This window comes from Simochromis diagramma, unplaced genomic scaffold (assembly GCF_900408965.1).
Source record: "Simochromis diagramma unplaced genomic scaffold, fSimDia1.1 OVJJ01000487.1, whole genome shotgun sequence".
NCBI lineage: Eukaryota > Metazoa > Chordata > Actinopteri > Cichliformes > Cichlidae > Simochromis > Simochromis diagramma.
In genome coordinates this window covers 3875508-3888032 of record NW_024387305.1, presented here as the reverse complement: position 1 = coordinate 3888032, position 12525 = coordinate 3875508, and the positions used below count along the sequence as shown (strand labels likewise).

The window sequence follows — 12525 nt, the reverse complement described above, 5'->3', positions numbered from 1 at the left end:
ATAGAAAACACTTTTCTTTATTTACAGTGTGCACCAGTATAAAAGACTATAATACAGAAATGTCAGCCATGTATTCAGTAAGGCTGTACTCAACACAACGACTTAAACATACAGTCCTCTGTTTGGCTCTCATAGTTGGCTAACCTAATTTGTTATGCTAGCCAAATGTAAACTGATAAATAGTTATTTTCACTGTGCCATAACCTTCCTCAGTTACTTCTGGCAGTCAGAGTTTTGCATAATTTCTAGCTTCCATTGATTATGTTCTCAGAGGGAAATAGTCTCAAGGATTGAAGGCTCCAGCAGCCAGAAGCAGGTTCCTCCGGGTGAAGTGAAGGTGTATAACAGGTGTTGATTTAGTCGTGTAGGTGCCTAGCAGAAGCTCCTGGGAGTTATCTTGTAAATGGATGTGTCCCGTAGCTGCCGTGAAGTCATCTGTTTCCAAGTCATCGAATGCTTTCATTGCATCCCACAGGCGAACCGTGTTGTCCATAGAACCTGGAAAACATTACACTTTGTCACTCTGGCTATAGTGCATTTTTGAGCCGTGACCATGTCATATCATTTTTGTTTGAGGTTAATCGCTTGATGGAAAAGTATAAAGAAACTTGCAACACTCACCGGAAGCAAGGATTTCACCATCCCTGCTGAACCTGAGGGAATAGATGGTATCTGTGTGGCCCTTGAGCTCTCCCACCATCAATCCATGGCCAATGTCCCACAGGAGGACTCTGCCATCAGTGGCCCCTGATGCCAAAAACTTCCCATTGGGGGAAAAAGCGAGTGAATGGATAGGACCCTGGAAGATGACATTAAAATATTAGATTCACAGATGTTTAAACAGCATTTACTATTTCTAGCTGTGCTGCACTATACATCATTACATGAACAATTATGCACATTTCAATATAATGTGACTAAAATGACATTTTCTAAATGATGTCTGTTGAACTCTAACCTTATGACCAGTGAAGATGCGCACACAGTTTCCACTTAGGACATCCCACACACGGATGGTACGGTCAGATGATCCTGTGGCAACATAATTGGAGTTTGGGTGAAAACGAGTGCAAGTGATGTCAGCCAGGTGACCAGAAAATATCCGCAGAGGCTGGTAGTGATCTGTCGCCCAGAGTCTGTTAAGAAAAGAAAAAAAAAAAGAGCAGAAGGTGGACCAATGAAAAGCACCTGTAGAAGGAGCCAATGTGGATCAACAACAACATGATGTTCCAATATGCTATCAAACAATTACAAAACAAGGTCTGAAGTTTCTTACCGGGCTACCCTGTCATGTCCTCCAGACACAAAATAGTAGCCATAGGGGGAAAACTGCGTGTCCCACACTGGGTAGTTGTGCCCTTTGTAGGCCACCAAACAAGTAAACGTTAGGAGACTCCATAACCTTACTGTACCATCTTCTGAACTGGACAACAAGTAGTTTCTGAAAAGAGAGAAACATTTTCATGACATATACAGCTTGATCTGTTGTATAAATAAATAAATAGTAGGGGTGCAACGATACTCGTATCGATATTGAACCGTTTGATACAGTGCTTTCGGTTCGGTACGCATGTGTATCGAAGAATACAACATTTTTAATTTATTTGATCAACTTTCCTTCTGAGGATGCTGTCTGTGTTGAGCGCTCAGTGGATCTGCGCTCGACAGTGCAGCCTAGGCGGAGTAGTCGAACGCAGATTCACTGAGCGCAGGGCAAGCTAGCGAGACAGAAGTTAAGCTCTCCTTGCAACATGGCAAATTTAACCTCCCCCACCCTGATTCAGATCTGGCGTTTGGAACTATTTTGGTTTTCATGTGACGTATGACCCTGAAGGTAAGCGCGTCATGGACTAAAGTAAAACAGCATGTTGGATGTGCCATGCAATGCTCAATTACATGGGTGGAAGCTAGTGTGTTAGCGCAGTTAGCTCGTTAACGTGTTGGCCGTCTAGCCCCATGCACGGGGCGATCCGCGGTAGCTCGTTAACGGAGATTTGCTGTGTTGTGGCGTTAACGTCATTTCAACGAGATTTACGCTGACAGCACTAGTGGGAACACAACGAATATGACTGCACATTTAAGCCGACATCATCCTAGTGCAAAGACAAGTGGAAGCAGACAAAAACAACAAGCATGCATGCTACAAACTTTACCCGAGTCATTTAGACAGCCGTTAGCACATGATTCTCCTTATGGGGACCTGATATGTTTAATATGCTGCTGAGAATATAGCCCAGAAGAAGCGTATAGTATAGCTTTTATTTTGGAAAGAGCCATTTCTCTGTAATAAACTCTCTTTTCCAAAGATGAGTGATTCCTCAATCAGATACAGGGCTCGCAAAATCGCTAGCCCGACGTCCTGGGGCTAGCGATTTTTCCAGTCGGGCTACCAAAATCTATCTCTGCCCTGCCCGTCGGGCTATCGTAGGAAGGAAAAATATATGTCAATGCTTTTGCATTCTTTCGGAAATGTAGCTGGGTAATTATGTCATTGGCATCGGTGAGCCACTGTCAATATGTGACATATTGAAATCGCGTTTGAATTTGCGCTTGTTTTTTTGCTTTCACTTTGCAATCGTGCGAACTGTGTATAGAGAGCGACAGTACTGATTGGTGAGTGATGATAATTTGTGCACCAATTCCTCTGACATCGTCTTATCAATCGTTAGCTTACTATGCAAACATGACAAGTGAAATCTCCCGCAGCAAGCTTAAACATGTGAGAGGTTGATCGTGCAGAGAATCGCTGAGCATTATGTGAGTGCGTGTGTAAAAGCAGCAGGATATATATTTTAGTTCTGCTGAGCCAAATAAGACAGGTCAGGGTGAAGAAGTGACAGCCAAAGAAAAGTTTACCACAAAACGGAAAAGTTATGACAAATCAGACTATAAGGCAAAAAGAAAGTGCAGCTGTATGGTTTCATGGACAAAATTATTTCTGTGGCTGTAATATGACGAGCTATATAACCAGGGCTGCACATAAGTGGTCCGCAGGTGCGCATTCGCTGTCAAAATAAATAACGCGCACAAGATAAGAAGTTGCAACGTGTGTTTGCGTACATAAGATTTTCAGGAGGAGGACAGACATTTGTTTAGAACTCTTCAAGATGTCGAAGAAGCTCCTTTAAGCAATTACTGTGATGTTCCTCCACCTCCAAAGAAATGTCAGAAGGAGTCCGAACCACAAAAGAAGCACGTATTCTCGGAAAACTAGTTGCAGGAGGTGAGCTGGCATTCAAACAAATGATGAACGCACAGAGATGTGGTGCGGAATGTGCCATGAAAATTTAATAAATGACAAATTAAAAAGGCATGAACATTTTTTTTTTGTATCGAAAAAATATCGAACCGTGACACCAAAGTATCAAACCGAACCGTGAATTTTGTGTATCGTTGCACCCCTAATAAATAGTGTAATTTTTAAAGGATTTAACAAAAAACATGTAATCTCCATTATCGTCAGGTGGACGAGTGGCTCTACCTGTCCGGGCTGAAGCTGATGCCATACACTGGTCCACTGTGTCCATACATTATCTTTGATTCGCTGGCCGTCTTCTCATCCATGATCCTTTCCAGCACATCGTCTGACTCTTTGTCAATCAAGTTCAAGTCTTGAAAGAAAATAGGAAAAAATTCAAGGGCAATGTTTTAGAAAAGTAAAGATGTTGTCAGTATAAAATAGTGTACCTGCTGCAGACTTGACTTTGCGGAGCTTTTTCGGTGTGACACTCCACACTCGTACTGTGGAGTCAGCAAAGCCTCCTGCGATCAGGCTGGAGTCATCAGTGAAGTCCACTGCAGTCAGACCCTTAAGAAAATAAATACAATTAATTTATGTCATAGTTTTCATTGCCTCAATGCAAAATCATTAGAGGTATGACAATTCTGAAACTACGACCGATATCATATCGAAACATCCACAATCAGAACGCAATCCTACATATTTCCCTACACCGGAAACATAATGAGGTTTTTTTGTTTTTTAAATTCATCACTCATGAACAAGTCTCCAGGTGTGGGATAAAATTATTTTTTCCCCATTTTTATTTGTCCCCTCTATAGGAAAACATAAGTCAACTGAAACTATGGCCAAAAAAATAGGCATTGCCTAACCATCATTTTGGAGAGCTGCTGCTCCTCTGGCAAACAAATGAAATGCATCATAAAGCTTTACCTGGTATGCATTGAGAAAAGTGTAGAAGCAGACAGAGGGGAGGTTATCTGATCCTAGACGAATCCTTTTCGTGGCCTCCTTCATGTACATGATCTTGTCCAGCTTGTCTGAGTCTTTGAGTTCTGGCAGGGGTATCCTAAATAAGACACATTTTATCAGACTTCTTTCTGAGTTGATTCAAAAAGCATGACATTGACATTCAAAATATACCTGACCAAGAAGATTAGATTAGCCTCTACAGTAGTGTGCAACAAACACACAGTACAATACTGTGTGAACAATCCCTACCTATTCTGTGAAGGAGCATTTGGATCCTGCTTTTTGCTCTTGGAGCCCATGCTATCCTTTTTTGGCTTCTTCTTCTTGGGTTTACCCTCCTCATTCTCTGCCTCCTCATCCTCATCATCAAGGGGCAGCTCAATTTCTGGTTCCTTCAGCAATCCATAGTAAACCTTCACATGGTGAGTGACAAAGGAACAAGGACATGTCATTTCAAAGGTTTTGGTATATAAGTGTAAAGAAACATGGAAAGAAGACAGAAGTAATTGCTCAAACTGGTGGCAGATACATGTGAGGCTATCTTAATTTTAAAAAGCTACTGGATGCCCTCAGTATAGGGTCATGGGTTCAAAATTCAAGTTGTCAAACGTCCAAATGTGTGGTGTAAAAATCCAACCTTAGTTTTATTGGCTTCACGCTTGGCCTCTCCTGCCAAGCTGCCAGACATTGCATCTATCTGGCTCTTGCTGCGTGGCATGCCATCAAAGATATCAATGTAGAGGTGCTCTTGGATAATATTCCAGATCTGGTTGTTCTGACGCTCCTGCAGGTGTCTCTTCAGCAACTGATAGGAGTCGCGGGAGATACGCAGGACAAACTTGCTGGTGCGGAAGTCCAACAAAGTCTCGTTGCCTCTCATGTGCTCCTTCTTTGTCAAGCCAGATAAAACGCGCAAGTCCTCTTCATAGTAGCACTCCTGGTCCCCACTGAACCTGAGAGGGAGGTGAACATAAAGAAATAAAGTTATTAAGGTGCACGGAAAATGGAGCGTGGTTGATATTTGGAATAATGTACAATTAGACTCACTTTTCAAAGAAGGCCTTAGCCTCACTTTCATGGTTGTTGTACACCAGCTCCAGATACATGTGGACAAAAAGTGGGTAGAAGACCTGGGACAGTTCAGCTCTGTGACAGTCCAATACTGTTTCTATGAACTTTTTGAGGTCACTGTAGTAGACCTCATAAAGAGTTGGATCTCCCTGCTGGCTGTAAGCTGACAGTACCACACGGACATCTGGCTGGTCCTCTGCAACTGCTGATGAAAAAGTCCCAATGAGATGGGTTGTATTAGCAGTGTGTTGGTTGTATCCACGTGGGAAAAATCCTTTTTAAGATTACCTAAACTGTCAATGTAACTACAAAGTAAATACAACTTTGCCTTTTTTAAGACTTATTTTTTACCAACAATGCACCACCAATGCTCCGAGGTCAATGATCCCACTTTATACTGGTGATTGCTTTTTAACTGACTGATAATATTAAAAACATTTAAAAAAATCCATCCTCCTTTTGTCCTGTGTCATCTGACTAGTCGCCCAAATAGAATGTCTTGCATGATTTTTGCATTCCATATCCTAAAGCTTTGCACATTTTATTCCACAACCCCTTTATTTTTTGGCAAGACCAAAATACATGTGCACAATTCTACATCAATTTGTCCACACAGTCTCCAGCATGCAGCATTCCTCCAAGTTTTTGAAGCTTAAGAAAACAACAACAAAACAGATCATGTTAAATTCTCTCTGTATCCTGGAGTTAGTGGCCATGCACTGTGTTTTAAAAATTAAAGTTCCTTCTTAAATTTGTTCCTTCTTTTCTTTTATCCTATTTGTCTTTAATATACAGAAAGGAAGTCTTTCTGCATGACCTTAAATCTCTGTACAAAGCAGAGATTTCTCTGCATTTTCTTCTGAAATACCTCAATAATCTCATTTTATTTGATCAGTTTTATCCTCCTCCTCACAATAATACCTTACTTATCTTAGGTATCAAAATTGTTCATCTTCACCTAATTCTAATATATCCTTCAGTCTTTCAAAACCCAACATATTTTTCCCCCTTAAACATTGTGCATATTGCTGCGATGCCTTTATTTGCCCAGTGCTTGAACTTTCTATCATGCATGCCAGGTATAAATCTCGAGTTTGATGCGAACCACCATAAAAATTCCGTTTCCAAACTTTTCGATTTTGCAGTGTATCCATCCCATCACCAATATATCAAAAGTCTGATTGATACACTTTGATGCTTGGTAAAGCTAAACCTTCTTTTTCTTTAAAAAAAAACTGCAGAGTTTGTATCTGACCCTGGGTTTCTTTCCACCGCATATAAACTCAAGTTTGCCTCCTTTTTTTTTTTTTTTTTAAATTTTAAAGGGTATGATCAGTTAATAACAATATATTTAGCTGTTTCACTTTCTATTTGCAATTAGACTTTCACATCATACACGGCATATTATTACTGGTATCATCACATTAAAAACACATTATCACTGCAATCGCTTCACTGAATGAACACGAAGTAACCCTGCCGTAAAACTTAAAGCTATATAAACTTCGAATATGTTAGTACTCGAAGTTAACACACCCTGTAGTAAAGAAGTGCTTAACTCTTAGCGCTCTGAGCATTATCCCTAACTGATACCACTACATTAGGCTGTTGTGTCAGACTCGTGGTTGATCAGGAGATGTTTGTTAAGTGTTTCATACATAAAAGCGGCAGCTAACTGTACTGTACCTTTCGTTGGCGCCTGGGCTCCGGCGGAGGATGATCCGGTAACTCGGCTGAGAAGAGAGCTCACATCCCCGCCTTCTAAGTCCACAATACCGGCAGCACCTCCCGATCCTGCCCCGGCCGATTCAGTTGCCTTCGGGTCCAGTGAATTTTCCGGTAATCCCGCCTCACGACGCAAAATCTCGACGGACTCGATGAGTTTGTTCTTTTTGAGGAATTGCAGGACTGCCAGCAATGTCTGCTGGTCCTCCGGGGTAACCGCGGCTGTTTGTTTGTTGCTTCCAGTCGAAGAGCCGGAGCCGGGAGACGCAGAGAGCACTCTACCATCGTTAGCATTGTTATTTCCAAAGCCATCGGTTGATGGTTCTGTTTTAATGTCTGTTTCTATGTCAGCGTCGCTCATACCACCTTGTACGGCCGCCATTTTCAGAATGAATTGCGCATGTGCGACGTAAATCAACGGAAAACACTAACCGTACAAGACCAAGACATATGATTGGTTCTTACCAGTGAGCGTGGTGTGACAGAAGTCCCGCCCTTCGAGTGAGTGTAGTGTAGCGGTTTACGCATTAGGGAGCGGAAGGTCGCCGGTTCGATTTCAGCTCGAGATGAAAAACTGTTTTGAGGTTTGCGTTTGGAAGGGCAGCTGGTGTCAAAAGTCTGCCGAATCAAACATATGGAATTACCTGCTGTGGCAACGCCCACTTCATAACTTGATGCTATAATGCTATAATAATATAAATATAAGTATAAATATCTAATTGTACCCCAGCATAAAGACTGCATTCACAAGTGCATAGGTTTCACCAGAGAATTGTTATGTGTATAGAGTGACAAAATAATCAGTACTTTGTTTTGCCAAAGACGTATCTATCTTAATAATAATAATAATAATTATATATATGTATGTATGTATGTGTATATATATATATATATATATATATATATATATATATATATAACTAATGATCTATATATTGTTTTATAAGAACAACAGTCTAAATTTCAAAGACACTATGTAATTTATATCAAAGACAAGCATTTGATCCCCACATGAAAACCTAGAAAAAATAAAGTTGTGCACGATTTAATCTTACAATCCAATTTATATCATTTTTTACCAGTTGGTGGCACTTTGTTCCCACACAACAGCTGGCCAGCGTCCCAGCCACCTCCTTGGACAATGTGTTGCTGCTATGAATACAATCTGGTATTCTTTTTAATCTATAAAACATTGGTGAATGAAAACAAAGTGAAAATTACTTTGCAAATTTCTACGTCATCTCCTCAGTTACACTGTTAATATAGATGTTTGTTGATACATCAATCTTCTGCACCTTTACATTATCTTATGGTCCATCTGCCGCTTTCAAAGACATACAATATTTTATGAGTCTTCAGAAAATGTGTGACACAGTAAGATGAGGTATAAGTAGCATTTTCATAATAAGGGACAACTTGTACCACTGAGGAAACACAAGAAGGACAGTAACTGTGTATGAGTATGGGTGGTGTTTTCTTTGCATTCTGCTGAGTCCGAATTTTTGTCCGAACAAGACAGCAAGACAGCTTGAGCGAACAGTCTGTCAATGCATTCATGTACAGCTGACTGTGCATCTTTTGAGGCAGTTAATTTGTTTTTATTTCAAGGAGCCTGTCAGTAAAAAATTAGAACTTGATCTTGTTTCATTGTGTCTCTGCTGGAAATAGTGCAAAAATCTGGATTTTTTTTTTTTTTTATTTGACTCCACCCTCAAGTATAATACATGTACTGTAAATACAATAATACTGAGTTCTAACAAAAATTAACACAAACATGTACTTGCAGTCTATTATTGAGTATAGCTCTGGCTGTAACTGATCTCCACCTTATAAACCTGTGTAATGCATTCTCGACATTAAGACTTTGATAACTCAGCAGCAGGTTCAGCACGCAGGCTACAGTCGATTTTAAAGACTGGGACAAAAGAAGGGTTCACGGCACAAGAAGCGTTGTATAACACTGCGGCTATGTTGCTCCTCGTGGAGGAGAGATGGGGGTGGGGTTGGCTGGTGAAAGTGGGAGACATACATGTGAACACCAGCAGCTCAGGGTGTGGTCATCAGCGCAGGGCCATTGTAAAGCTGCTAATTAGAGAGAAAATCCATTCCTTTCTGTGGTGTAAAGATAACAACATTACTTTGTAGGCTGACATATTTTTGTTTTCATTTTCACTATAAAACACGTCAGACTGAAGGTTTTTGATCTGTAAGTGACTCCTTCATATAGCAAGTTACAAAGCGCCTGATTACTTATGCGCAACCATATGGCTTAAATTTCCAGTGCCTGCGTGTCTATAAAGGAAACAGCGGCATGTGCTTTTGTACTTGTATTGAATCCCTACAGTTTGTGGTTGTGCTTTTTTCCTTTTTTGTTTGTTTGTTTTTTGAAATGACAGAATAATAGTTCTACTAGGATTAATGTGATCTGAATGAAAATCAAATTAGGATGTGTAAAAAGTAATAACGAGAGAAATCTCCTCTAGCTGTTTTGATGCTTCATGATTCTTTACAGATGTCGACACCGATACGATTACATGAGGTTTATTCGTCTAAACGTGGCTATTATGGTAAACTGTCTCTGAAATAGGTACGATATATCACCTAACATTACTTTTATGCTCACACAATGAAGCATAACAGAATTTTTCTTCACTATGACAACTGTTTTACTGCAAAATAAATGCATTTATATTGCCTTTGTCTACCTCTTGTGTTATTTAGTGAAACATAATATGGGTAAAAAAGGTTTAGTAGTGTTTATCAGTCTGTGTTTACTCATTAAAAATGTTTTCATGCTCATTTCCAGTTTATTTTTTATAAGTTTCAGTGTTATTTTTATTTTCTGTTGTTTTAATAATGGCGTTATTTGTCAGATTGTAATATTTAAGAAATTCAGAACACTACTATCGTACAACACAGCAATACTATCCCTGTCACAGTAAATGAGCGTACCAAAGCCTACCAGTTGTCAAAAATGTCCCATATGTTATCAGTTTAGTATAAATTTTTAAGTGCAAAATATCAACTAACGCTTTTTCACATCTAGTTCTAGTTTTTACCTCACAAAAATCACCCTGGTGAGGATATCTGAAACAGTTTAAACAAAGAAGCTTCTTGTGTTTCCATTATTTTCCACGTGTCAGTGTTTCACAGCATGATCTTTTTGTGCCCCGCCCTGATCCACACGAACCTCAGTTCCTCGGTGCTGCCAGGCTAGCAAATGCAGCTGGGGATAGGAAGCCACTTGTTTTCTTGTCCACTTTTCCCTTTTTAAAATTTTATTTTAATGACTTAAATGACCACATTCGAGTAAAAAACCCACTTTTCAAGCCATTCGTTTGATTAAGTGGTCTTTTCTTCATCTTATGTGAAGCTGCTCTAGAGCTCTTTGCAGTGATAATGAAATGGGTGAGTGAGGTGAAAAGAGACGCGTGTTCAGTCTCATCCTCTCTTCACACCTCAGTGATGACTTTGCTCAGTTCTCTCTCTCTCACTTTCTCTCTCTCGCCATAGTGTGTGTGTGTGCTGTGCTGGTGTGTATGCTGGAGGACTCTTCCACCATCCCCAGTTTCTCTGTCACGAGGCAGCAGGGTGTGGCTTCCCCCAACAGGGACAGGTTTTCTGGAGCGAACACAGACCCTCAAAGAAAAAGCGACTGTTTCATGTGCTCTTTAAAGTCTGATATTCACACTACTTTAGTGCCACGATATACTATTTGAATTAAAAATCTTACCATAAAATCTAGTCAGTTGTAGCATTTAGCAATATCTATGCTGTATTTCATCATTATTTCGACTGCTCTGGTTTTCTCTACTTGCTATAAACCCTTACATTTCTATGGCACTAATAAGCGGAGTGCTGATACGACTGACATGCATCAGTGAGTTAAATTAAAAGGGTGTTGGAGTGTGTTTGCATGGTTACTGCACAGAAACAGAAGATGTGCTTTATGTTTATATAACCCAATAAAATTGGGGAGGGTGTTGGGGGGTGTTTGATGTGATAATTACAATTGGTGTCACCAGCAAATTCGAAAAAAAATCTGCAGGTTTGCAGGTTCAGTGATGGTGTTAGCAGATGAAAGTTTCTGTCACATTTGATTTATATTCATTTATTCCAAAAAAAAAAAGATTTATGGCAAAGGTCATCATTAAAAAGGCATTCACTTTGCAGGGAAGTGTGTATGTGTATGTGCATGTTCATGCGATGCAGTCCTGCAAGTGCAGAGAGGGGTGAGGCAGATTTCTAATCGCTTTATTTCTTTTTTTTGTTAATGTTTCATTTCAGTGGATGTGTGTGGAGGGTATCTGTTTCTTGAGATTTAGTTAAATGAATCCAACTACATGAACATTACTATTTATGCATAAATTATCCAAATGATGATGTAATTTTGGCTTGATCACTGTTGTTTCACCTTGAGTGTCCTTACAGCTAACACTTTGCGCTCCTGCTGTTTTCACTGTTAATCCTTCCTTAATTTTTTGACGAGTATTCTGCTGTCAGCTGGGGAGAGAGAGAGAGTGTGTGACTGAAAGGACATCTAATGATCACCTTTATTAAAAGAACCATTAGTTTTCTTCCGCTGACAAAACACTGCCTTCCTGTCTTTGAGCAATAAACGGTCAAGAAACGGATTTAAATCCCCCACTGACATGCACGAGTAAATAATTCATGAGGTGTGACTCTCAGAAGAGGTGGAAAATACCCGAAGAGATGGAAAGGGAAAGAGAGAGAGAGAGCGAAAGAGAGAGTAAGGGAGGGAAAGGAGAAAGCAGAGAAAAGGAGGGTGGAGGTAGAAGCATGGTGTGTGGGATGGGGAGAGGGTCGGGAACCGAGTGGGGCGGGGCAGCACTTGGGGAGCGGTAACAACGCAGGAAAGATGGTAAAATGAGAGTCTGTACGGCTGAGAGAAGGTCGAGGGAAAAACATTACATTACACTTTTTACATCGTGAATGTGAAAAGTGACATATACAGGTGAGAGGCAGGTGCAGAATAAGGTGTGAAACATATGAAGTATAAAATGAAACTGAAGCAGGCTTGATACAGTAGGTATGAAGTCTTCTAGTAGCTATTGGCAACAGATAAGAACTTCATTTCTATCTGGTTTAATTACACAGATATGATACAAAACATAAAAAGCTGCAGTGTTTGATGGCCATAATAAAAGGCTGATAAGTGCTAACTGAATATAGTTATTTGTCGCAATAACGAATCCCGCAGAAACACTTAAGTCTCCATTTGTGAAGACTGGATAAACATTGTTTTACACCCAGTGTGCAACAAGCTTTGAGATTGCTACACATGCACCACGTTAGGTAGCTAACAATTGCCCTGAAATCCATCTTTTTGTCAGAGTAATGCCTTCAAAGCACCTACTAGCCTGTCATTCCTTGTCTGGCAGAGGCCCTTAATTTATTTGGCCTGTGTCAGGAAAGTTTGTGTGTGCGTGCGTGAATGCACCGTGGACCTTTTGCCTATCCAAGCGGAATAATGGGTGTGATTGTGGCACTAGAGA

The 12525-nt window shown here is 40.2% G+C and overlaps 1 protein-coding gene across 2 annotated transcripts; it reads right to left on the bottom strand.

Annotated features, from left to right (window-relative positions):
- Position 1: 1 nt before the first annotated feature.
- taf5 (TAF5 RNA polymerase II, TATA box binding protein (TBP)-associated factor) lies at positions 2-7481 on the bottom strand. 2 transcript variants are annotated; one of them, XM_040004934.1, is made up of 11 exons: positions 6971-7481; positions 5261-5486; positions 4851-5166; positions 4463-4626; positions 4175-4310; positions 3688-3808; positions 3482-3611; positions 1277-1441; positions 959-1136; positions 622-799; positions 2-498 (listed from the first exon to the last, which is right to left on the bottom strand). In XM_040004934.1, exons 1-11 carry the CDS (start codon positions 7389-7391, stop codon positions 284-286), a joined length of 2250 nt encoding a protein of 749 aa, XP_039860868.1. In that variant the 5' UTR covers positions 7392-7481; the 3' UTR covers positions 2-283. The 2 variants fall into 2 exon arrangements, with proteins under 2 accessions (XP_039860868.1, XP_039860867.1); XM_040004933.1 differs by having other exon boundaries at positions 5261-5489; positions 6971-7479.
- Between the last annotated feature and the right edge of the window lie 5044 nt (positions 7482-12525).

Excerpts from the sequence above, each read along its gene's own strand:
- taf5 (XM_040004933.1), bottom strand. The coding sequence starts at position 7,391 with ATGGCGGCCGTACAAGGTGGTATGAGCGACGCTGACATAGAAACAGAC. Across the intron at positions 4,311-4,462 it reads AATGCTCCTTCACAGAATAG|GATACCCCTGCCAGAACTCA; the intron begins GTAGGGATTGTT and ends TGTCTTATTTAG. Across the intron at positions 1,442-3,481 it reads ATCAGCTTCAGCCCGGACAG|AAACTACTTGTTGTCCAGTT; the intron begins GTAGAGCCACTC and ends CTCTCTTTTCAG.